Source organism: Ustilago hordei, assembly GCF_900519145.1.
Source record: "Ustilago hordei strain Uho2 genome assembly, contig: UHO2_contig_05, whole genome shotgun sequence".
Taxonomy (NCBI): Eukaryota; Fungi; Basidiomycota; class Ustilaginomycetes; order Ustilaginales; family Ustilaginaceae; genus Ustilago; species Ustilago hordei.
Window position 1 is genome coordinate 407,722 of NW_024545279.1, and position 23,623 is coordinate 431,344.

A 23,623-nucleotide genomic window follows, 5' to 3' on the forward strand; every position below is an offset into this window, starting at 1 on the left:
GCTGCATACCTTCTGTGTCGATGGAAGTGCTGTATTGGAGGTGACAATCTCTCTCTCTCTCTCTCTGACAGGGCTACCAGAACCAAACATTCGCGTCCTGAAATTTAGAAGGCAGCACCCTTAGCAGCGAGCTGCCTGACCTCAGTCGCAGCCAACAACTCTCCATTTTGGAGCCTTTCGACTGCCTGAGCGGTCGAGCTTCCAATGGGAACCCAAGAGATGTTGTGTCCTACGGTAGCCAAAAAAGCTGCTGTCTGTTTGCTGAACCCAACAAAGCCAGGGACCTGAGGCGCAGCGCTCTCAACCGTGGTCTGGCCGGGGCTCAACTGATCATGCCATCTCGGCTCAGCAAGAGCCTTCTGAGCATTCTCGCCCTTGAACAAAACGTCGTAGGCGACCTGAGTGACGGCAGTGATGATCCGGGAACCGCCGGCAGAGCTGAGACTGAGTTTGAGCTCGCCTGTGTGCGCATTTTCCGCGATCACGGCTGAGATGGAAGATAGAGGCCGCTTGCCAGGACGAATGTAGTTGGCTGCGCTGGGCGCAAAGCCGAAGAAGTTCGACGATCCAGGCGAAGAAAAGTCATCCATCTCGTTGTTAAGAGGGAAGCCTGATTTGGTCATCAAAGTGCTCCCCCAGAAAGTGTTGACGGTGGTGATTAAAGAAATTGCCATACCGTCGGAATCGACGACCGTGATGGCCGATGTGCCGTGATCGGTCAGCACATCCGTTTTCTTGTTCTCTGGGATGTAATAAGCTGTAGGGAAAGTACGAGTGTCGTCGATCTTGGCCTTCTTCTTCTTCGAAAAGCCTAGCTGGAGGTACTCTCCTTCGAGACGTGAGACGTCCTTAACAAAAGCTGGATCCCCATAATTGGTTCTCTCTCCGTAGGAGAACTTGTTCGCCTCGATGAAACGATGGGTGGAAAGGTTGATATCCTTCAGATTTTCCTGTCCATCAGCACGAAACTGGTCAACAGTCTGCAAGGTCGAAAGCACGACGCTTCCAGAGGAAGGAGCGACAGTACCATAGATATTGTACTCTCCTCCCCTAAGAGTGACGTTGCGAGGTGTACGGAACTCGACCTTGTAGTTGGCCAGGTCTTCCCTAGTCATGATGCCCTTGTACACTTTGTTGTTATGGATAGTGTCAACGATGTCTGCTGCAACGTCTCCGTGGTAGAAGGGATCAATACCCTGCTGAGCGAGCAACTCAAGGGTCTTTGCGAAGCGCTCCTTCTTGATGGTTTGTCCGAGCCCAGCTGGCTTGCCATGGGGACAGTATACCTCGCTCCAGAGAGGCTCTGAGCAGAGGAAGGGATACTGAGTAGTGTTGAGAGCCTTGGCCAACTCCGTGGTGACCTTGAAGCCCAGACGATTGAGTGTAATGGCAGGCTCGAACAACTTAGACCATGGAAGTTTGCCATATTTCTGATGGAGGTCCCACCAAGCCTTGGGCTCTCCTGGAACACCGACCGCAAGGCCACCGTGCAGAGAAGCATCCTTGACAGGGTTGGCGGAGAACATGTCCTCAGTGGAAGCAGCCGGAGCTGTCTCACGGAAGTCAACGTGGATGTAGTTGGCACTCTTGCTGTGAGCGTCGTTGTCGTTGCTACGCTTGTGGTTGGTGTTGGCATCCTGAGAGACAGGCGACCTGAGGAGAGCGTGGCCACCTCCACCAAAGCCAGAATGGAATGAGGCGATGGATCCGACGCACAGTGCGGTACCAATCACTGAGTCGACGGCTGAGCCACCGTCCTGCAAGAGCTGAGCGCCGATGTTGGAACAGACGTCAACCTCGGATGAGACAGCACCGTTCTTGCCAGTAACGCGGTAGGCAGGAGCGTTGCCTTGGGAGGCAGCTCCGTAGAAGGATGGCTGTTGATCATTGTTGCGGACCTCGAGGAAGGGATAGGTGACAGGAGAAGCAGCGATCTCGCTGGTGACGATTAGGAGAAGGGCTGCGAGAAGAGCAGCCCAAGTAGAGGCTAGGGGAGCGTCCCGTCCGAGCATCGTGATCGCCGGCGAGCTTCAGGTTTGAAGGATGAAGGGGAGAGATAGGGAGGCTCTCGTTTTTGCGTGCGAGCTTTGAGCTTATAAGCAGATCGCAGGGAAGGAGACCGACCGACCGAACCAGTCTTCTGGAGCGGGGACGGCTTCAATGTTCTCCAACCAGTTGATGAAATGTGGGAGGAAGAAGAGGGGAACCTTTGTTCGCTCGCGTGCTTTGGTGGTCACGAGTCGTTCTCCCTCGGTTGTCAAGTGAAACTTTTTGATTGCTCCTCTCTCACAACAGATAAGAAGCCATAAAAAGTGCGATCGCGGGGAGAAGATCGGTCTTCAGGCCAGCGGTATCTCACAGATCTTCCGACTTCGCATCGCTGTCACCGTACGAGGAGATGTCTCTGCATCCACTCTACAGCACAGTACCGTCTTGTAGTCTTAAAGCTGGACGTTCTCATACTCGATTCAAGTTCACATTTGACACATCTTCCGTCCACCTTGGGATGAAGGAATGAGTGGGACCCTGTGCTGCAGAAAGGTGGTTCCGTGTGACTTGATAAGTTCTTTTTGTTGATGAAGAACGGACAGGGTGGGGAAGGTTGAATTCGACTACAGGATTGCGTCTCAAGTGAAACTCGCTTAACGATGCAAGAGATAAATCGAGGAACGGCGAATAGATTAACGCTTTTGATGCTAGACCGAGCCCATCAGTAGCCAATCATACACATGACATGCTCGTCTTGTATTCACGTCGGTCGATTCGGTCTGAAACGGACTTCATTCGTGAAAATAGCATAGCAAGGTGAGTTGAGAAGCAAAGTGCCATGTGAGTTAGTTGCGTTAGATAGGCTATGCATTGCACAATCCGACAGGCCAAGTTGAGCTTTTGCCTTTCGCACGACAAACTTGAATTTTTTAAAGCTTCGGAACACGGAAATTATTGGCTGACGACGCTTGAGAAGGTGTTGGACCCTGAAGTGTTGGTCAAGCTTGCGCGTGGCTCGAATCTTTCCGCAACCTCTTCCGCACTTCGAAGCTCAAGGACCACACCCCTCTTTCTGCGTCCTTTCTAGTCAAAGCCATCGTCTTTGGACCTGACACCTTGGTTTGACCAGCGAGCCCCTAGCGCAGTCTTCTCCTACGGCAGACATCCTTTTACAACAGGGGCCATCTCCTCCCGCAAGCTGCCCCTTCCGACAGCTGGAGAGCACACTGCATATTAGACATGGAGTTTGACCCTGTCAACCGTGAGGTCCCAGCACCAAGGTACGAGCTCGAGTCGGGCTCTGAGGATGAGTTCGAGGCAGGTACTCAGGTCGGCGACAACAAGTGGCAAGAGCCATTCCGTATCGTTTCCGGTAGTGGAGCGAGCTCCTCGACTCTCGAATCTGGCACCCAACTTTTGGTCTTGATAGGGAACGCAGGCGCTGCGTTGCTCTCATCTCTGTCCGCACCAGCCGAGCAGTACTTGCTACGAACGGGGACAGAGCAACATGCATCAATCGCAGTGGTCGAATCCGTATCAGGGGACAAGATCACCGCGGCGCTAGTGGCACCACCACCGCAGCTTCGATCTTGCCGCTTCCATGACATGGTCCAGACTCTTGTCGAGGCAGCGAAACCATCAAGCATCGTGATTGTTGACTCTTACAGCCCGCAAGAGAAACTTTACCGCGACCAGTCTGCTGACGAGGACGACGGAGATGGTGTCGACAAGCTTGTGAGATACCTTGCAACACCAAGCTATCTGACGAAGAACAAGGTTGATGTGCGAGGGCTGACACCGCTTCGCTCCCCTGAAGCGGCAAGTGGACTTGGTGCTGGATTCCTGTCCAAGGTGAGTCAAGGTCTGCAAAAATAGACTGGACATACAAGACAACAATACTAACTGTAACTCTCTTTCTTTTCATTGCCAGGCTGTCATCGAGAGCATTCCGGCCATCCTGACGCTACTTGAAGACGTGAGCTTCCAATTACACGTCCAGCTATATGGCTCCTTAGGTGCTGCTCAATTGTCTCCAGCCACAAGCGATGTGTTGAGCACCTTGACAGGACTTGGCGGCAAGCATCAAGCAGCATCGGCGCCAAGCAAGACTATTCTCGACTTTGCCGCTTCGAGACGAATCAAGCCAGCAACCAACTTGGCAGTGCTAGGTGACGGTAACATGTACATTTAGATGAAATCAATGGATCGTTCGATTGACGCCGTGACAAGTCCGATGCGTACGATGGATCGCGACGCATCGGAAAAGGAAGAGATCATCCACTGCTTTGTGACGATCCGCAACGAACGACTTGCACGTGGATGTGGATCTTTGTGCGCGTGGGCAAAGGGGCAGGACAGGAGGAGAGTAACTGCGAAACGTTGTCATTGGCTGCTAAGTAGTTCAAGCCGAGACTGCGAAAACGCTGCTGCACCATGTATGGCCAGGCAAGGTGCGATGCAGATCTACGACAGGGACGAAGCTCGAACAGATCGAGCACGTCGACATGATCTCTAGCTCACGGCAACGCTTCGGGATGAGAGGATGAATCTGCGGGGCACCGTCATGTCGTGTTGGAAGCACTGCCGTTCGACGTCTTGATATGAACTCCGCTAGCTGAACTTGAGAGTCCCATCTGGCGGGCTTTGCTCAGACTGTTCTGTAGCCAATTCTGTAAGACCTGCCTATGAAGTGTGGCAGCGGAAGACGAGTGTACGGGCTAATCTGTTCAATTACGTCGAAGGGCAGCTAGGTAACGCTCTGCTGCTTGATTTATTTGCATCAATTTCGTCAACAATCCAGACACGGATATTTGGAGCAGCTCCCAACAGCTCTGTTTTCCTTGTTCTTTTTTCTTTTCTTTTTTTCTTTTCTTTTTTCTTTTCTTTTTTTCTTTTCTTTTTTTTTTTCTTTTCTTTTCTTTTCTTTTTTTTTCCTCTATCTCAGACGCTTTGCTTCGTCACAAGAGGACTGCAAAGGGGCCTTCGCATTCGGACTAGGAATCGGACTCGGACTCGGACTCGGAATCGGATTCGGCAACTGTTTTCGCGGCTCGCCAATCCGAAAATGCCACCCACTAAACCGATTCTGATTGACTTTGGAGCTGATAGCCAAGCACGCGACAAATAGGACACTACTGCAGGTCGCCTTGGGTTGGCCGTTGTAAGCCTCAACTCAGCTTGACGAGCTCGAGACACAGGGCAACATCAACTGTAGTCAGATCCGCCAACTTCGTTATGCAACAGTATTGCGTATCGCAAGGTGACGACTGCGTGCTGCAGCCTCTTTCAAGGTCAGCGTCTCATTTGTCTTCGAGTCTCTCCTACTGGCGATAAGGCGGGTTCATTGTTGACAGATATCTGGCGCGCACCAGATGCTTTCTTCTTACCTACAGAGATTGCTAACAGCCGTAGTCCAACAGCAAAGATGAACTGGGATCCAGTTTGCTGGAACCTTGGTTCGAAATGAGTGGACAGCTGAAGGACCAAAGCGCGCGGAGCTCGTCATTGATTGCGTTGGGCTGCGTCTCGAGTGCAGCAGCAGCGCAGGAACGCTCGTCGCTGCTAATCTCCTGGTTGGTCAAGGTTTTCGAGCTCTATCTTCTGTGAGCCTTCCCTCCTGGCCGGCAGCTGCAACTCGACGCATCATCGTCGTCATCAGCGGCATCATCGTCAGCACCAGCTAGACTGAAAGACACTCCTTCTCGCCTTCTGCAGCTCCCTCTTGGCTTTGCCGACCCTTCCATTTCCCCCCACTTCTGCCAAAGACCCCACCTTGCAGCTCCAGTTCAAGAACCCTGCCACCGAGTCAGCAGCGACTGCTTCCCCATCTCGCACCGCAACCTTCACTCCCATCTCCTTAGAAGCCTTGTCACTGCCGATTTGCCTGTTTTGCCTTTGCATACTCACTCTCCAGGCCAAACTCTGGCTCGTGGCTCTATTTTCAGAGTCGCTAGTCTGCATCTGCAGCTCCCACCTCATCTCTGCTCTCTTCCAGCCGCAGCATCATCATCAACTCGGCCTGGAATTCAAGTTTGCCAAATTTGGTTCTACGTTGTCGACAATAGAAGCTGCACATCACACAGCGAGCTACCTCATCTTACCCAACTTACAGCTTGTCAGCCAGACAACCAGAAACTGCTCTTTGCTCCGACCGCTCAAAACTCCCACTTCGCCAACTTCTCTGACGTTGATCTGCTGCAGGGCCTATTTTGGGGTTTCCTCACTGCATCCTCTCCTTCTCGTCATCTTTTCCCACTCCAGAAACAGTCATTCTACACCTCTCCAGCCTCCTCTCCCACAGACCTGTCTGTCTTTCGCCCTTCCTGCGTCTCTTCCTTGCTCTCGCCTACCGCCCTGACCTCATCCTCCTCCAACGCCCTCTCTCTTTCTGTGCCACCTTTCTGCCCTCGTGCATCATCCCCCTTGCTGACTCATTGTGCTCTGCTAAGTTGCCGTCACTGTAGTCCACTTCTCTATCGTCTTCGCATTCAAAGCCAAAAAACCAAAGCTTACAAGCACTATTGCAGCCGGCAGACGTTTACCCGCCGACGTCAATCCTCGGGATCCACACGTCCTGTTCATCATCATCATCATCATCACCACATCGCCTGCTCTCAGTTTAGACACTTGGTACAACTTTGTACAAAAGTCCCTCGTACCGGAGATCAGACTTCTGTCACCAACTTTCTTCTCTACCACAACTTATCGTCCCCTCCTCCGTCTCAGTCTTTCGTACCACCACCTTTCATCGACCTCGTGCTCGCTTGCAAAGCTGGTACTCTCGACCTTCCTTCATAACCGCCTACATCCTCTTCTGCGAGCCGAATCAAGACGTGCAACTTGCAAACGTCTCTCGACCATCACCTGAACCACACTCTTTCTCTCATTCACGCCTGTTTCAGCCGGCGATTTCTTCATCTTAACTAATCACCTCGTCGAAACGGCATCAGAATTTCGGACCTTTTTTTCCCATCATATTCGCCAACTTCTTGCCAGACACAACGTACTATATAAGAGAAATCTTTGACGTTGTTCAGCTTCTGATCATCACCACCACCACCTTCACCGTCACCACCACCATCTACGTTGATTCGTCAGGAAACGAACTAGCAGCCAAATTGAAATCGAGTCGAGTTCTATACTCGAACCAAATTTAACTGCGAAAACCGGACTGCGCATACATCTGCCGTCGTCAATCTGAGCTGTAAACCCACCATCAATAGATTCACCTGCATTCGACCGCCACCATCACCACCACCACCCAACAATGCCCGTTTTGGAGCAGTTTAAGAACTTCATCAGGCACGGAAAGGCAGCTCGGGAAGCGCCAGAAGGTTTGAGCGTAAGTATTGCATTCTTCGACATCACCGTTGCCACCAGAGTTTGTTGCATTGGTCCCGCCATCACGTCTCTCCGAAATCATTCGGCCGGAATTGCAACTCACTCCTCGTTGCTGCTCACGCCGTCAGGGTTTGGTCGAAGCAGCCCACAATCTGCTTTCATGGCCATCACACCCTCACACTTAACGTGGATCCGGAATCGCTATCCGATCCTATGCTCTTTGACTCGTGCTGCTTCGTAATAGTATGCTGATGCCACCTCCACCATCATCTTTGCCGCCATGTCTTGACTCGCACTCACAGAACGACGCCTCTGCAGGTCCGTCGATCCAAGTTCATCCCACCGACAGCTCCTCTTCTTCCAGGAATCAGTCTTCCGTCAACCAGACCGGATTCGCTCCTCAGGACAAAGCATTACCCGTTCCCGCAACAACTTCACAAGCCCACGCCGCCGCTCCCATTCCCGTCGTCGCATCGGCAACAGCCTCTTCATCTTCGCAGCAACCACAGTCAACAGCTTCTCAGTCACAGCAGGCCCGCGATATGAAGCAATCATCCAACGGCAACCACCTCAGCGTGCCCGCCGCCGGCACTTCGAAGGGCGCCACTGCAAACGAGCAGTACCAACGTGAGGCAGAGCGCATCGTTGCCGAAGAGCGCGAGGCATCCGAAAAGATGCCCTACTACGAAGGTCTTAGCGAGCGATTCCAGCTCATCAAGAAGATGGGAGACGGTGCCTTCTCCAACGTCTACAAAGCAAGAGATCGTCAGACTGGCCAGAAAGTTGCCATCAAGGTTGTCCGCAAGTATGAGATGAATAGCAACCAGGTAAGTACACAGGATAAGTCAAAGGTTCGGTTTCGCTGTTCTGCTTCTCGTTTTGTTTCTTGGTTCTTGCCCTTTGCGCCGTGATTTGCTTCCGTTCCTGTTCTCGTTTGCGTTCCGTTCTCGCCTCGTGTTCCGTCTAAGTCTTTTTGCAGAGTATTGCACAGCTAAGCATTGTGGCCCTTGCGCAGTGCTTAGCTCTACGATGCTCTGCCAGGTAGCGTACGACCTACCGATCTGGATACCTCTGGCCAAGGTTTTCTAGCTCGGCAGCGAGACGCACATACTTGCCCCTCGACGGTGCTCCTTCCTCGTGTGTTGTCGGATGCCTGGAAACTCCGGCGGGCGGCATCATATCTGACGATGTTAGCGAGTCGATCGAGGCAAAGCTTTACCCTGAGATTTGGCAGAAAGCGTAGCTCTTTCGCTGTTTTTCTCGACTCTGTGCCGATTTAGCATGTACATTGCTGCCAGAGCTGATGAAGGTTCACATGAACCTATAGCGGCTGTGGTCCTTGGAGCTCCTCAGTCTTTTCCAGCAACCACGGCGCACGCAAGAACGAACATCGGACCATAATCCATGCCACACAAAAGGCGGCGGACACTAACCACTTTCTCACTTCCCCTCACCTCCGAACTATCTCAACTACCATACCGATGGACGAACCGCTCTCCCTACTCTACACCTCTACAACGTCATACTACCGGCTTCGCAGGATCGACTTGACCCTAACTTCAGAAAGAAGAACCGCGTCACAGAGGTCCGTTTCACTTGTCCACTCCTGTTCCGCCGTCTTGCCTGTCTCCCCGGATCCGCTTCCCTTTTCCACTTCCTCGATCAAATATCTATCAAATCTCTCTTTCCTCTCTCCTCCCTCCTCCCCTCCTCCCCTCCCTCCTCCTCTCCTCTCCTACCTCTACCCCGATTCCGCTGCCCCTCGGCGTTTGTCCCAGGCAGCACTGCACTGTTCGTTGCTTTGCGGCCGCACTCATGGCCAGAGAGCGGCGCCTTTGATTCTGGGACACTGCCATATTCTTATCCACCTTCGCACTTCTCCCTTTGTTGTGTCTCGGCTTTTCATACCCTTTTCTCTGAAACACCGTACTGACATCATCTTCGTCCGTTGTCATTCTCTTGTTCTCACTAACAGCGCGCAAACATCCTCAAGGAGGTCCAGATCATGCGAAACCTCAAACACGAAGGTATTGTCGAGCTCATCTCCTTCTCCGAGTCTCGCGAGCACTACTTCTTGGTGCTTGAGCTCATGGAGGGAGGCGAACTCTTCCACCAAATTGTCAAGCTCACGTACTTCAGTGAGAGCCTCGCCCGCCATGTCATCCTGCAAGTCGCTCACGCCATCCGATACTTGCACGAGGAGCGCGGTGTCGTTCACCGTGATATCAAGCCTGAAAACTTGCTCTTCGAGTCGATCAAGATCATTCCCTCCAAGCAGCCCATCCAGCGTCCCTACGATGAAGAGAAGGAGGACGAGGGAGAGTTCATGCCTGGCATTGGCGGTGGTGGAATCGGACGAGTCAAGCTCGCCGACTTTGGTCTCAGCAAAGTCGTCTGGGAGGAGAGCACGATGACACCATGTGGTACTGTCGGTTACACAGCACCCGAGATCGTCAAGGACGAGCGATACTCGAAGTCGGTCGACATGTGGGCGCTCGGATGTGTTTTGTACACATTGCTTTGCGGTTTCCCACCTTTCTACGACGAGTCGATTTCAGTGTTGACAGAGAAGGTCGCCAAGGGATACTATACCTTCTTGAGTCCATGGTGGGATGACATTAGCTCCTCTGCCAAGGACTTGATCACACACTTGCTGTGTGTTGACCCTCGACAGCGATACACCATTGACGAGTTCCTGCGTCACCCATGGTGCAATGTCAAGGATCCCATCTCTAACCTCGATTCTGCCGATATTACCCTCGCCAAGGCATCCGAGATGCCACACGATTCGCCACTCTTGGCCGCCATGAAGACGGGCAATTCAGCTCGAAATGCGATGATGTCGCCCGGGATCAACCGTCTCAAGGAAGCTTTCGATGTCACCTACGCCGTCCATCGAATGGAAGAGGAAGGTGCAAGGAAGCGTGCTGGCGGCAACATCCCTCTCGGTGAGCTGAACGAAGAAGACGAGAGCGACGAAGCCGATGAAGCCCGCCGAAAGTACGGCGATGCAACGGGTGAAGCCATCGAGAAGCAACGAGGTGCTCGTGACCACAACGACAGCAGCTCTGCAGCTCGTTCGCAAGCCGCCGCACAATCGCGTCAACACCACCAGCAACAGCAAGCACAGTCAACACAACAGCAACAGTACCAAGGTCGGGGTGGTGCCGACCGTCGTCTTGCCGAAGCCGCACTCTACGATGGTCGTGCAGGCCCGCGAGATCGTGGTCAGAACTCGAACCGCAAGCGCGGATTTGAGCTCAACATGGGCAATGCTACGTTGTTGGGCCGTAGGAACAAGGCTCAGGGCAGTGTGACGCCGAGGTTGGATAACTTGGGTAAACCGATCATTGATGGTGCTCATGCTGCAGGTATTGTTCCTGGCAGTCCTATGCGTGTAGACTGAGACTACCACCTCTTCTGCCTTCGATTCGTCTCTATTCTCTTTTGTACGCTTTTCTCTAGTCTCTCACATCTCGTTCTTCTGTACGCAATTACACGAGCTTGCTCATCGTCCTCTTTTGCCGCGTGCTGCCTAATTCGTGATGCCCCTTGTTGGAGAGAGATGGCACGGGTTCGGGCCATGGGCACAGAACGCATATCACACCAGGCGTGAGATGCCGTGCAGAGCTTTGTTGCGCTCTGATGATCCGTATTGCATTCGGGTTAGTCGGATGAGCTGCAACCACGACACCCACAATGAACGCATTCGACCACTGTCCCTGGACGCAATTGCGCTTTTGGAACTCGACAGATACATGTCGAGCCTTGATAGTTCATGTCCTGTTGATTCACGATGCCAAAGAAAGACTGTCAGCCTTTCACTGACCCAGCCATAGACACAGACGAAGATACTTACTCTAGACTGGATACATCGAACACAGCACAGCTTTTCGTACCCCGTTCGCTTCCATTTTGCTATCAAGCTGCGATTTCGAACACAACAGTGTAATGTCAGCATCACCACTCCCTGCTCTTTCCCCGTAGATTGGTTATAGACTTACTTTGCATCCGCATACTGATACTTCAGCAACCAATCGTAGAGTTCGCGGGAGATCGCTTCCCGTTTGTAGTACAGATCATAGATGTATCTTGAGCGTGTGTGATTGATTTGAATGATGGGCCATAAAGTTTCGACTTTTCGTTTACCATCTGTGTCTTCAGTTTCAGCGTCTCGCATCTTTCGATCGTACTCTTCGAGGATGGGCTCGATTTCGTCAAAGCCTTCTGGCGGTGGGGTTGATCTTGAGGTTCGTAGACGGGGCATTGTGATCGTATCTTCCGGAGGAGTTTCTGTCTGCAGGGACTTGTCTTTACAGCGCAGATCCGTGGCTCTATTGCTTCTACGTGCGTGATGTTGTCTGGGAGAGGAGTATAGTGGTGACCGTGAATAGTGTTGTGGTGGAAGCAGAAGAAAAAGAAGAGGCTCGTTGAGCAAGATGTCGTCTTCCGACATCAATCGATGCTTTTCCGGAATTCGGAAACCCCAGAAAAAGAAGCCGCGAAAAAGGGTTCAGAAATGCACTTTACGCGACACAAAGACACGAAAGTGGAGGTATATATTCAGCTGCTGTTTCACTCACCTCAGCCATCTTCCTCCCTTCCCAACAACGCCACCCCTACCTGCAGCGAGAGGTATGAACAGCTGCCAAGATGCCGAAACTGATCCGTAAGGGTCAACACATCCTACACAAGAAGACGCAGGCTCGACAGAATGGTGCTTGCCCGCCGAGGACTACCAGGCGCAACGCTTCAAACGGAACGGAGCAGAATCCCGAAGAGGAGGAAGATGTGGTAGAAGAGGTGAGCGAAGACGAGGATGAACCCGCGCTGTTCTTAGGTCGAATATCAGCAACTCCGGCGCCAGCAGGGTCACATAGAGAAACATCGGTTAGAGCCAATACTGCAGAGGCGATTGACCCAACCGAGCTGCCATCAGAGACGAGGAGGAAAGCCGCGAGCCGAAGAATTGCCGATGCAATCGAGCAGGCTGGCATTCGAAGCTTGAATCAGAGTGTTCCCTCATATTCCAGGCAGTCGCGTCCGGTACGTACAAACGCTCGAACGTCAGCAAGAAAGGTCGCACAGGAGGCCAAGTCTGAAGACGAAGCGGACCAGGACGACCCGCTTCTTGCATCCCCCACCCTATCGCGGCGCTCACTGGGCCCCGCAGTGGCAGTGAAGGAAGAAGCCGAATTTATCCAGATCAAGTCTGAAGATGAGGACGATGATGCTGGATTCCAGATAGTCTCGCCGCCATGCAAGCCTGCGGCTCTGCCCTCGAACGGAGGATCACTAAGAAGGACACCGGCACCGGCACCAACGCCAGCGCCAGCCACCACATCGATGCCGCCTCCATCTTCCCCACCACGAGCTGCAACGACTGATCTAGCGCCCGTGCCGACTACACCACCGCCTGTTGCCCAAAGACAAAAGCGAGGGCGATATGCTCGCTCGGCCACAGCCTCCGCAAACTCAACTCGAGACGCAATCGTCGGAAGGCAACCATCAGCAACGCCCTCAGATCTGTCTCGGTCTGTCTCAGAGATTCCTGCGCTGGAGAAGCCAGTACTCGAACGCACAGATCCATGGCCAGAGCACTTTCTCGAACTCGAAAGGACCTTCCGTGCCATCAACACAGTCTACTCCTTCTGTTCAGCTCGCAAGCATATGACCACAACTTTCGATACCATCAAGAGCAGTGTTGAAGGGCTCACCAGACGGCCCTTGCAGATCTTTGATATTGCGCAGATCAAGAGCCTATGTGGTGACCTCATTCACTTTGCGTACGTCGAGCATGATATGTTGCAGGTTCACATGGACAGCAGAGCCAACGCAGAGGATCCCGCGAGCAACACGGTCAAGAAGAAGTCACGTACGCAGTTGCGAGACGAGCTATACGAGAGAGTGGCTGAAGCAATCGCAGATGGCGATCCATATATTCCGGACAGTCCGAACTCGATAGCAGCCGCTGCCATTAGAGCGGCGGCGGCAGTAGACTCTGCTGGCTTTGCGACAACAGGCGGCGGATTCCAAGATGTCGCTGATGAAGATGCTCAAGGTAGACCTCAGGGCCCGTTGTTGCCTCCTGCCGAGCTCGAAGTACAGCAGCTCCAGGCGAAAGGCAAGCAGAGGGCCAGAGACAAATACGTGCTGCTATTTGAATTCAACGATGGTACTCTCCAAGGACCTAAAGCGACCGCTCGTGGACGTCCAGGTATGCGTCGAGGACCCAAAAGGGCGCCAGGCAATCCCAACGCTAAGCCAAAACAAAACCTGAAGCTGTACTCGCTACCCTCAACAGCATCCATGATGAAGCTCATCAACAAGCGCAACTTTAAGTTCGAGCAAGCTGTACTCGAGCTACTAGCTGCATGCAAGGTGAAAGACGAGGATCCTGTCCAGCTTCTCATCGATGCAGCACATGACCATGTGCCGCTCAACCCCGAGACGGCTTCCAGGGCAGAAGGTGATACACCTCAAAAGAAGCGCATCCGACTCGAGTTCCTGATGAAGAACCCTCAGCATCGGCCAAGCATCGCTTCGGTCATCGAGGAGATGAAGATTGCTCCGTGGTGGAAGGATCAGATCGTTCCTGGTGGGCACAAAGTGTTTGATGAGCGACCGGCGAAGACTGGAGAGCTCAACTATCTGCTCTCGCAGGGTGTTGTTAACGCACTGTATGCAACGCATGGTATTGAACAGTTCTATGCGCATCAAGCTGAGGCGCTCAATGCCTTGCACGAAAGGAAGAATGTCATTGTTTCCACCTCGACGTCGTCAGGCAAGTCGCTCATCTATCAGCTGCCTGTACTTGGCGCCATCGAAGAAGACGGCGACTCGACAGCCATGTTCATCTTCCCCACCAAAGCTCTGGCCCAAGACCAAAGGCGATCGCTGCAAGGCCTCATCTCCAACTGCGAGGGAGTCGAAGGTGCCATCGTTGCCACCTACGACGGTGACACAGACAAAGACCTGCGCAAGGACATCCGCGAGCGCGCCAATGTCATCTTTACCAATCCTGACATGCTTCATCAGTCTATCCTACCGAGTGAGGATCTATGGCGACGTTTCCTCCGCAATCTCAAGTATGTCGTCGTCGACGAACTGCACATCTACAACGGCCTATTCGGAGCGCATGTCAGCTTCATCATGCGTCGGTTACGTCGTATCTGCAGTGCACTTGGCAACCGTTCTGTTCAGTTCGTCAGTTGTAGTGCTACGGTGGCAAACCCGAAGCAACACATGCAGACGCTCTTCGGAGTAGAGGAGGTCCATGTGGTGACCGAGGACGGCTCGCCTGCAGGTCGAAAAGAATGGCTCATCTGGAACCCTCCCTACATCGACGAATCTGATCCTGCCCAGGGAAGGGTAAGCTCGTACGCCGAAGTGAGCAAAGTCTTCCGTCATCTCATCCAGCGAGGTGTGCGAACTATCATTTTCACCAAAGTCAGGAGGACGTGCGAGATTGTCATGCGTCAAGTGCGAAATGACCTTTTGCTGGAGGATCGACCCGATGTAGCCAACAAAGTCATGTCCTACCGATCTGGCTACTCGCCCCAGGATAGGAGGAAGATCGAACAAGATATGTTCAAAGGTCAATTGCTTGGCATTGTCGCCACCTCTGCCCTCGAGCTTGGTATTGATATCGGAAGTCTAGACGCAGTCATCATGCTAGGGTTCCCGTACTCGATCTCGAGTCTGCGACAACAAGCGGGAAGAGCAGGTCGAAGACAGAAAGATTCGCTCTCGGTGCTCATAGGTGATCCTTGGCCCATGGATCAGCACTACATGCATTTCCCTGATGAGATCTTCCTTCAGCCTGATGCAGCACTCTCCGTCGACCTCGGCAACGACTTCATTCTCGAATCGCACCTCCAATGTGCAGCCGAAGAAATGCCAATCACCATTGAGGATGATGAGCAATATTTTGGCCCGCATCTCGCAACTCTCTGCAAGACAAGACTCGAAACCGACGGTACAGGCTTCTTCTACTGTCGCGAAGAGCTCCGACCCAACCCCGCCCGTGACGTTGCCATTCGTGGGACCCGTCAAGACAGCTATTGCTACATCGACGATACCCCCGGTCGACCGGGCGGCGCCAAAGTCATGGAAGAAGTCGAAATGGAACGTGCAATCTTTGAAGCTTTCGAAGGAGCCGTATTCATGCATCAAGGCCTCTCCTATATCTGTCAAGATATCAACCACGAAACTCGCATCGCACGGATGGTCCAAGCTGATGTCAACTACCACACCCGTCCTCGAGACCACACCAACACCGACGCGATGGAGACCTACCGCATTCGACGCTTGCGCGAGTCTCCGTATTTGGCGTACTACGGCAAAGTTACGATCGCAAGTTATGTTTGGGGTTACTTCAAAGTGGATAGACAGGCGAACATTTTAGATGCTGTAGAAGTGGATTGTCCACCGTTCATCAGGCATACAAAAGGGTTATGGATTGATGTGCCCACATGGTTGATCGATACGATGACGGAGAAGAGGATCAATGCAGCAGCTGCTATCCATGCTGCTGAACATGCGCTTCTCTCCCTCACACCCATGTTCGTCGTCTCTGTAGCAGGAGATGTAAGAACAGAGTGTAAGATCGCAGAGAAAGAATACGCGGCCAAACCTAGTTCGCGCAAACGTCCTGCTCGACTCATCTTTTACGACATGCCGGGGCAAAATGGCGGAGTTTGCTCAAAAGCTTTCGAACATCTTGACGGTCTCATCCGCATTGCGATTAGCGTTATTGAAGCATGTCCCTGTACAGAAGGCTGTCCCAGTTGTGTTACGAGTCAGACTTGCGCGCACGCTAATCTGGTGACGAGTAAGGTGGGGGCTTTGGCAGTACTAAGGGGTATAGTGGGCAGAGAGCCTTTCGATCCGGATCTAGAATTGCAGAATGAACCAGGTATCGCACCTTCACAGTTGGGCGAGAGGGAAAGCGTGCATGGTACGATCGCGGAAGCCGTGCCGGTGAGAGTGGCAAAGGAGTTGGGTGGAGCGGTGGATGTGGAGGATGTGGAAGAAGTGTTACCGCCCAGCTTGCAGAGAGCGGTGGATGAAGCGGTTAGGAGGAGAGGTGAGGGTGGAGTCGGGGGGATCATGGCGGCGGGACCGAGTGGAAGTAATGGTACTGGTCCGGGTGGTGGTTTCTTGCCTGGGAAAAGTATGCTGTTTCAAGAGTAGAGCTTACTGTCACATACACGAAACGTCTTTGTCGAACGAAATGCCATTGCTTTAAACAAGCTGATGAAAGAAAACAAAGATGGAAACATGGAAGGAGGAGTGAAGGGGAATGTTACCCGACGAATGTGACCTCCTACTCCTGTAAGCATGGCGAGTAAGTGGTGTCTGTGCGGGGTCCTGTCTCCTCTTCCCCCTCTCTCATCTCCATCCAATGAAGGACAAGGTAGAAAGAGAAAGAAAAAGAGCATGAGGTGCAACAATCTTCCCGCTACTAAAAATTGATGGCAACCACATTGGTTCGGTTGTCAACAGAGTGTTAAGCGGGATATTCTCATGGGGGCTGGACGTGATCCATATGATGAGAAGGGGAAGAAAGGGTCACAGGCAATGTCGTTGCAGTCGGATCATAGCTGTTGGAAATGCGATGGTGTTGTTCGTTGTTGGTGGAAGAAGGTGCAGTTAGAAGAAACGCCAAGTCTTTCGCTCACTTTTCTTTTCTTTTTTTTTTTTTTTTTTTTTTTTTTTTTTTTTTTTGGCTTTTCTTCTGACGGACAGGCCCAACTTCCGCGTTCCGCAGTCTGGAGTTTTTCGGCCGGTTCCTCCGTCAATCGAGTCAGGATGCAACACTTCTTCCCCACACTCATCACGTATAAAGCTTCCTCCCTCCTCCGACTTGCGCCCTCTTCGTTCCCGTCCCGATTCACATCATAGCGAAAGAGGAGCGTCTGGAAAGATGACATCTCAGAAATACCACAGAAGCGAAGATGCAACAGTCTATCGTCAGAATGCATCTTTCGTCTACTCCTCTGCCTACACAGCGCCCGTCTTACAGCTACTTGACCCTCAACCTGGCGATAAGATTCTCGATTATGGTTGTGGTAAGCACCCTACCTTCTACCCATATTAGCTCTTAGATCTCAAACTCATGCGATCCTCACTCTGTCTTGACTGCTGCCCTTCTATCTTGAAAGGAAGCGGAGAAATAACCCTGGACTTGGCCACAATCGTTGGCCCGGACGGAGAAGTCACCGGACTGGACGCCAGCGACGATATGATCATCAAAGCATGTAACCTTCATGCCTCTCATCCGACTCTACAGCCAAATGCACCGCTACAATTCATTACCCAAGACGGCCATGATAAGATCCCGTTGGAGCATCTTGGAGTATACGACAAAGTCTTCAGTAACGCAGCTCTACACTGGATGAAGCGCGATCCCTCTCTCGTACTCTCGCGTATCTATTCGGCAATCAAACCCAATGGCATCTTCGCTGCGGAGCTTGGTGGATTTCTCAACTGCGTCGGTATTCGCTCACAGCTTCACTTGGCCCTCAAGAGGCGAAGCGTCGATCCGGAGAAGTACGATCCATGGTTCTTCCCCTCCCCGGATCAATACAGCGCACTGCTAAAAGAGGCTGGGTTTGAAGTGGAGAGCTGCGAGCTGGTGCCGCGCATCACACCACTGCCGAAGGAGAGTGGTTTGAGAGGGTGGCTCAGGACTTTCGCTGGGCCTTTCTTGAACGCGATAGAAGGCGAGGAAGAGAGAGAAAAGGTGGTAGGGGAGGTAGAGGAGGCGGTTAGATGCGATTGCTTCGATGCAAACAGTGGGGTTTGGAGCGTTATGTATGTTCGGTTGCGGGTGAAGGCGCGAAAGCTTTCTCAGCCATGATCTCAAGCTATGTCAATGAGCAGCGAAAGATAGATAAAAGATCGAGAGGTGCGGTGTGGAAGAGCTCCAGTCTGAAAGAGGAAGGCCTCGTTGTGAGTTAGCCGGTGCCAGAGCGGCAAATTTATCGGAGACCTTTTTTTTTTTTTTTTTTCTTCTTTTTTCTGGAGATTGGCGGAGCGGGCTTTTGCGCCTTGCGAGATCTTCTTGCGCAAAGAGGCAAATCAAGTCTCTGCGCATGTAGCCGAGCTCTTCCTCGTGGGCATGCTTCTTTCTTGTCGTGTTCGTGTTCTTCTATCCCTACCACCATCATCTCACCACATAATAGACCCGTAGATCTCGCACAACATGACGGTCAACGGCAACCACGCGACAAATGGCGCCACTGCCTCCTCATCTTCTCACAGTCCTCTTCAAATCGAACCAGCCTCAGTCGAAGCCGCCCGTATCCTTCCACAGGCTCTCGAACTGGTCCAAAACTTCATCGCATCAGGCGAGAAACCTCTGACCTTCGTCGCACCATGGGGTAACATCCCCGACTTCCGAAAAGCCGTCTCACTCAGTCTCCCCGATACGGCCGACCCTACGGATGACACCGCTCTTCTCGAAGCAATCAAGCTCGTTTTTGACAATTCGGTCAACCCATGGACCGGCCGCTTCCTCGACAAGCTCTATGCAGCGCCTACGCCTGTCGGTATTGCAGCAGACCTGGTGCTGAGTGCGGTGAACGCCAATGCGCATGTGATGTCTGCGAGTCCAGTGCTGAGTCTGGCGGAGGAGAGATGCATCGAGGGGTTGTGCGAGGTGTTTGGGTTTACAGAGAAGAAAGCTGATGGGTTGACGATGCCAGGTGGTTCATCGGCAAATACGTTAGCTGTGCAGACAGCATTGGCGAACGTTTTCCCTAGATTTAGGACGCAAGGATTGCTAGGAGTAATGCAGGGACTGTTGGAGGAAGGCAAAGCGACAAGACCGTTACTGTTCACTTCTGAGCAATGCCACTATTCGCTTGACAAGGCTGCAATTTCGGCTGGGTTGGGACTGGACTCGGTAATCAAGGTCGCTTGTGGCTCTACCGGACGCATGAGTCCTGAAGCTCTCGACATTGCCCTCACTCAAGCAAAAGAGCAAGGCACTGGAACACCGTTCCTCATCAACGCCACATCCGGTACCACCGTGCTAGGTTCGTTCGACCCTCTTCCCGAACTCTCCACCATCGCGCGTAAACACAATTGCTGGCTGCACATCGACGCATCTTGGGGCGGACCGATCGTCTTTTCCCACCGTCGCCTCTACTCCAACCTCATGAAAGGAAGCGAACTGGCTGACTCGATCACCATCAACCCGCACAAACTGCTCAATGTACCTCTCCAATGCACCTTCCTACTTGTCCGAGATGCAGACACGCTGTCAGCAAACAGTTTGGACGCAGGCTACCTGTTCCACTCGAAAGACCGCCGTGAGAATGCAGCGATGAAGACGATGGGATGTGGACGTCGTGGCGATGCGCTCAAGTTTTGGCTCTACTGGCTAAGGTATGGCAAGGATGGGTTCGGTGAGCACGTTGATGCGGGATTGGATTTGGCGACGGAGTTGGTGGAGTATATCAGAACAAAGGAAGGAATTGAGCTGGGACCTTTGGCTGATCCGTTGTTCTTGCAGATCTGTTTCAGACCGCTTCCGTCAGGTGCGAAAGGGGAAGCGAAGGGAGAGGAAGAGGTGGAGAAGAGAAGTGAAGCAACGCAGTTCGTTTATGCCGAGTTAAAGAAGAGAAGTATGTTTGCGGTCGATTTCGCACCATTGCCAAATGCGATTGGGGACTTTGTGAGGTTGGTGGTTCATCCAAGGACCAAGATGGAAGATCTGAGGTCGTTGGTTGATCAAGTTGGCGACATTGGCGAGTTGTATTGGAAGCAGGCCTGAAGCTGAAACCATGATTTGTAGACGTCTTAGTATATAGAATACAGCAATGGTCACACCGTCACAGTTCCAAGTCACGCTATACTGTTCGGCTGAGCCGTTGGAATCAATGTGAATGCCGGATCAGCCGATTGAGCATACATTCTGGTAGGCTGATCCGATCAGCTGCTGAGAAAGGTTGTCGGAAGCTATCCGATGATAAATCTCGATTGTGAGTGGGAGCGTGGGAAAGATGCGGTTTTTTTTTGAGGATGATGGAGGAGTTTCCGAAGACTTGAATTGCCCTCCACCCAAGCGCAGCAACAGCGCGAATGCACGCGCCTTTTCTGCTCTCTGTCTTCTTGCGTGCTGTGATGTTTCTGCTGCTGACAGGCCAATTTTTCGGATGGCAGCCGATTTTAAACCATGTAAAACGTGCCCAATGCTCATCGTCACACTATCATCCTTCCTACCCGTCACCCCGTCACTATCCCTGCTCTCTCCACCATCAGCAGCACAGCAGGGAGACTACAACTAGGATTCCTACTCTGCCGAGTGACATTGGCCTATCATGTACCGCAGCACCCGATCAACAAAGCAGTCCTCCAAACTCAAAATCCTCCCCGAGGAACCGGAAGACAGTTCCACCGGCGCACCTAGTGGAGGGGCTACACCTCTCAATGCTTCCTCTCCCACCATTGGCGGCGGTGCTGCCATATTCGGATCTGTTGGCGGACAAAGCATTCTAGCCAACCCATCCAGCGGCTACCGACGCAATCCAACGCATTCTGAACCGCCTAACCCTACCGCTTCACTCGGGAATGCAAACTCGCCGCATCACTCAGTCGATGATGACGACAGCTCGTCAGACGATGCTGGCGAGGGAGAGGATGAGGAGGCTGTAGAAGTGTACAAGCAGCTGGCTCAGATTCCGGAGGGTTCGATGAGGCGGGATGCGAGGAGGTTGACGAAGCGATCAAGGGCCAAGTTGCCGCGTGTCACGGCTTATTCGACGGCTACATCGTATAGGATGCGAGAGTTGACCAAATGGTTGAATGCGAGGAGATCAAGTCATCAGACCAACGTGCTTACTTTTGACGAGTGTTTGTATACTACTTACACCTATAAACACGTTGATGAGGCAAGAGGGCTCATTCCAGCAAATGCGAATGGTGGAACTGGTTCGGGAAAGCTTTCGCTTTCGCATTTGCATTTGCATTTGCATTCGCATTCGCATTCGCATCGATCAAATAAGGACGCAAAGACGGGAGATCTGCTCGGAATCCCGGAACTGAATCAAGATTCAGAAGAACAGCAGCAACAAGACGGCAATGCAAGCCAGGCAGCCAATGCTTCAAGCGAGAACGCCGAGGCAGCAGCCAAACGCAAACGTAGTCGATTCTCCGTCGACGACGTGGTTCCTGAACTCTTCATCATGGACTACGGTACTATCGTCATCTGGGGTATGACTTTGCAAGAAGAGAAACGATTCCTCCGAGAACTCCGTCGATTCGAAGTAGAACGCCTCGCATCAGAAGACATCGAATCCGAAGACCTTCACTGGTACCTCGCCGACTATTCCCGCATTTACAACGATGTCATCACCCTCCGTCGCGGCTCCTCTTACATGACCAAACTCTCCCTCTCCCATGCACTTGCCCAATCAACCAAAATCTCCTTCTTCGAAGGTATCATCGATAACACCATCGAATCTACAAAGGACATCCCACAATCCATCGCCGAAAGCGGTAAAATTGGAATGCCACCCGCAGAAATCATGAAACAGATCGGTCACCTTTTCATTCTACGAATGAACATTCATCTGGTGGGGAGTATTGTCGACAGTCCAGAGATTTTCTGGAGACAACCGGACCTGGAGCCGTTGTACTCGGCCGCAAGGAGTTATCTAGAGATCCCACAGAGGATAGATCTGTTGAATACGAGGGTGGAAGTGTTGCAGGACATGTTGCAGTTGTTGAAGGATCAGGTGACGAGCAGTCATTCAGAGTATTTGGAGATCGTAGTGATTTTGTTGATCATGTTGGAGATCGTGTTGGGCGTGGCGACCATGTTGGTTGATCTTTACTTTGGCTAGACGCACACCGTTAACACAGGCAATCATTCTCTTTCTCGCTCCCATGTCGATGTCTCCAGGCGGTGTCATCAGCGATTTGTGCAAGTGTTCTCTATTGCAATGAGAGTGGTGTATTGCATATCGAAGCAGTTGATCTAGCTGGCACGTACACCTCTCAGCCCAAACCTCCAGAACAAAATCCCAGTGGCGATACCCCCCAAATGTCCCGCAGAATCCGTCCTTCCTCCCGGCCTATTCGCAGCATGCCACAAGTCCCAAGCAAAGATCCCCGTAACACAAGCCCAAGCGGGAGCAGGGATTACAAAGAACATCAAAAATGTCGCTTTCGGATGAACACATGCAAAAGTACTCATAATCGCATACACTGATCCACTTGCTCCATGACTGAAATCCGCTCCTTCTTTATCATCGTGAACAACCTTTTTTCCGATCATGGAAACAATACTGCTCGCCACACCCGCTCCAAAGTATAACGCCAAAAAAGTAGACGGCCCGGTAAGCGCGAGAACGGGGGGAGCCATGAAGGAGAGAGAGATCATGTTGACTAAAAAGTGACCCAATTGCGCGTGGGAGAGACAGGAAGTGATCATTGTCCACCATCGTCCCTCGGAGAGGTTTAGCCATCCGGAGAGGAAGTTTTTGCATAGGAAGATGAACGGGCGAGAGTCGGAGAATTTTCGTAATGTTTCTGAGGCGTAAAGCCAGGATATGAAGACGAGAAAGTTGAGCGCGAGGAGGGTGTAGAGGACGAAACTCTGGGGAAGGCCGGAGAAGAAGCGAGTATCGAGGGATGCCATGTAGGATAGGAGTCGGTTGGGGCCTCTGGCGCCGTTTGAGGGTGAGCTGGGAGATTGAGGTTTGTGACCGAAGAGGGGTGAGGGATGACGCCGGGAGGGGCGTCGCTTGCTTGGTGGACCGTCTTCTGATTTGAGCCGTGGCATCTTGGAGAGTAGGAGGCCTAACAAGGGCAGGGCTTGTAGGGGAGAGGTGAGGGACGAGGAGCTGAACGACCGCAGAAATGAGAAGGGCGGCGGTAATAGCTGGAACTGCGAGCTCTTTAGTTCAACACCTTGTGTCGAGGTTGAGACGATCGTATTGCTTGACGCATGTGTCATCATGGCTCTTGAGCAAGCTGATAACGGGCTCATCTGCAGTGATGTGACGGTCCTTTTCGTCCGAAGATATGATGCATCCAACGTTTCCCTAAGCGACTTTGTAGAGGCATGGTAGCTTCTTGTGCCGGTAGCACAGTTCGACGACGATGATCCGAGTAATATCATAGTCGGCATTGCGCGAGCTAGCCTGATCGAGCTCGTTGTAGACAGGGATGTAACGAGGTTGCACGACGACGCCGATAACGACCAGGGCCATAATGAGTGCTTCATGATCAGAAGCTCTGGCCGTAGTTCCTTCCAATGATCCGACTCGATTCGTGGGAG

General features: G+C 52.3%; 9 protein-coding genes across 9 annotated transcripts; 6 read left to right on the plus strand and 3 right to left on the minus strand.

Annotated features, from left to right (window-relative positions):
- Positions 1–104: 104 nt before the first annotated feature.
- On the minus strand, positions 105–2,012 carry UHO2_03118 (uncharacterized protein; the record flags this gene model as incomplete). The annotated part of the gene is made up of 1 exon (XM_041558034.1): positions 105–2,012. The coding sequence occupies one exon, from the start codon at positions 2,010–2,012 to the stop codon at positions 105–107; it is 1,908 nt and encodes a 635-aa protein (XP_041413968.1).
- A 1,216-nt stretch (positions 2,013–3,228) lies between these two features.
- On the plus strand, positions 3,229–4,180 carry UHO2_03119 (uncharacterized protein; the record flags this gene model as incomplete). Its single annotated transcript, XM_041558035.1, has 2 exons — positions 3,229–3,840; positions 3,920–4,180. 2 exons carry the CDS (start codon positions 3,229–3,231, stop codon positions 4,178–4,180), a joined length of 873 nt encoding a protein of 290 aa, XP_041413969.1.
- A 3,075-nt stretch (positions 4,181–7,255) lies between these two features.
- On the plus strand, positions 7,256–10,735 carry UHO2_03120 (uncharacterized protein; the record flags this gene model as incomplete). Its single annotated transcript, XM_041558036.1, has 4 exons — positions 7,256–7,330; positions 7,632–8,156; positions 8,870–8,914; positions 9,305–10,735. 4 exons carry the CDS (start codon positions 7,256–7,258, stop codon positions 10,733–10,735), a joined length of 2,076 nt encoding a protein of 691 aa, XP_041413970.1.
- Positions 10,736–10,995: 260 nt separating this feature from the next.
- UHO2_03121 (putative G10 protein) lies at positions 10,996–11,596 on the minus strand (the record flags this gene model as incomplete). Its single annotated transcript, XM_041558037.1, has 3 exons — positions 10,996–11,112; positions 11,189–11,255; positions 11,334–11,596. 3 exons carry the CDS (start codon positions 11,594–11,596, stop codon positions 10,996–10,998), a joined length of 447 nt encoding a protein of 148 aa, XP_041413971.1.
- A 386-nt stretch (positions 11,597–11,982) lies between these two features.
- On the plus strand, positions 11,983–16,524 carry UHO2_03122 (uncharacterized protein; the record flags this gene model as incomplete). The annotated part of the gene is made up of 1 exon (XM_041558038.1): positions 11,983–16,524. The coding sequence occupies one exon, from the start codon at positions 11,983–11,985 to the stop codon at positions 16,522–16,524; it is 4,542 nt and encodes a 1,513-aa protein (XP_041413972.1).
- Positions 16,525–17,257: 733 nt separating this feature from the next.
- Positions 17,258–18,193, plus strand: UHO2_03123 (uncharacterized protein; the record flags this gene model as incomplete). The annotated part of the gene is made up of 2 exons (XM_041558039.1): positions 17,258–17,402; positions 17,496–18,193. 2 exons carry the CDS (start codon positions 17,258–17,260, stop codon positions 18,191–18,193), a joined length of 843 nt encoding a protein of 280 aa, XP_041413973.1.
- A 345-nt stretch (positions 18,194–18,538) lies between these two features.
- UHO2_03124 (uncharacterized protein) lies at positions 18,539–20,113 on the plus strand (the record flags this gene model as incomplete). Its single annotated transcript, XM_041558040.1, has 1 exon — positions 18,539–20,113. The coding sequence occupies one exon, from the start codon at positions 18,539–18,541 to the stop codon at positions 20,111–20,113; it is 1,575 nt and encodes a 524-aa protein (XP_041413974.1).
- A 547-nt stretch (positions 20,114–20,660) lies between these two features.
- On the plus strand, positions 20,661–22,184 carry UHO2_03125 (uncharacterized protein; the record flags this gene model as incomplete). The annotated part of the gene is made up of 1 exon (XM_041558041.1): positions 20,661–22,184. The coding sequence occupies one exon, from the start codon at positions 20,661–20,663 to the stop codon at positions 22,182–22,184; it is 1,524 nt and encodes a 507-aa protein (XP_041413975.1).
- Positions 22,185–22,318: 134 nt separating this feature from the next.
- Positions 22,319–23,569, minus strand: UHO2_03126 (uncharacterized protein; the record flags this gene model as incomplete). Its single annotated transcript, XM_041558042.1, has 1 exon — positions 22,319–23,569. The coding sequence occupies one exon, from the start codon at positions 23,567–23,569 to the stop codon at positions 22,319–22,321; it is 1,251 nt and encodes a 416-aa protein (XP_041413976.1).
- Between the last annotated feature and the right edge of the window lie 54 nt (positions 23,570–23,623).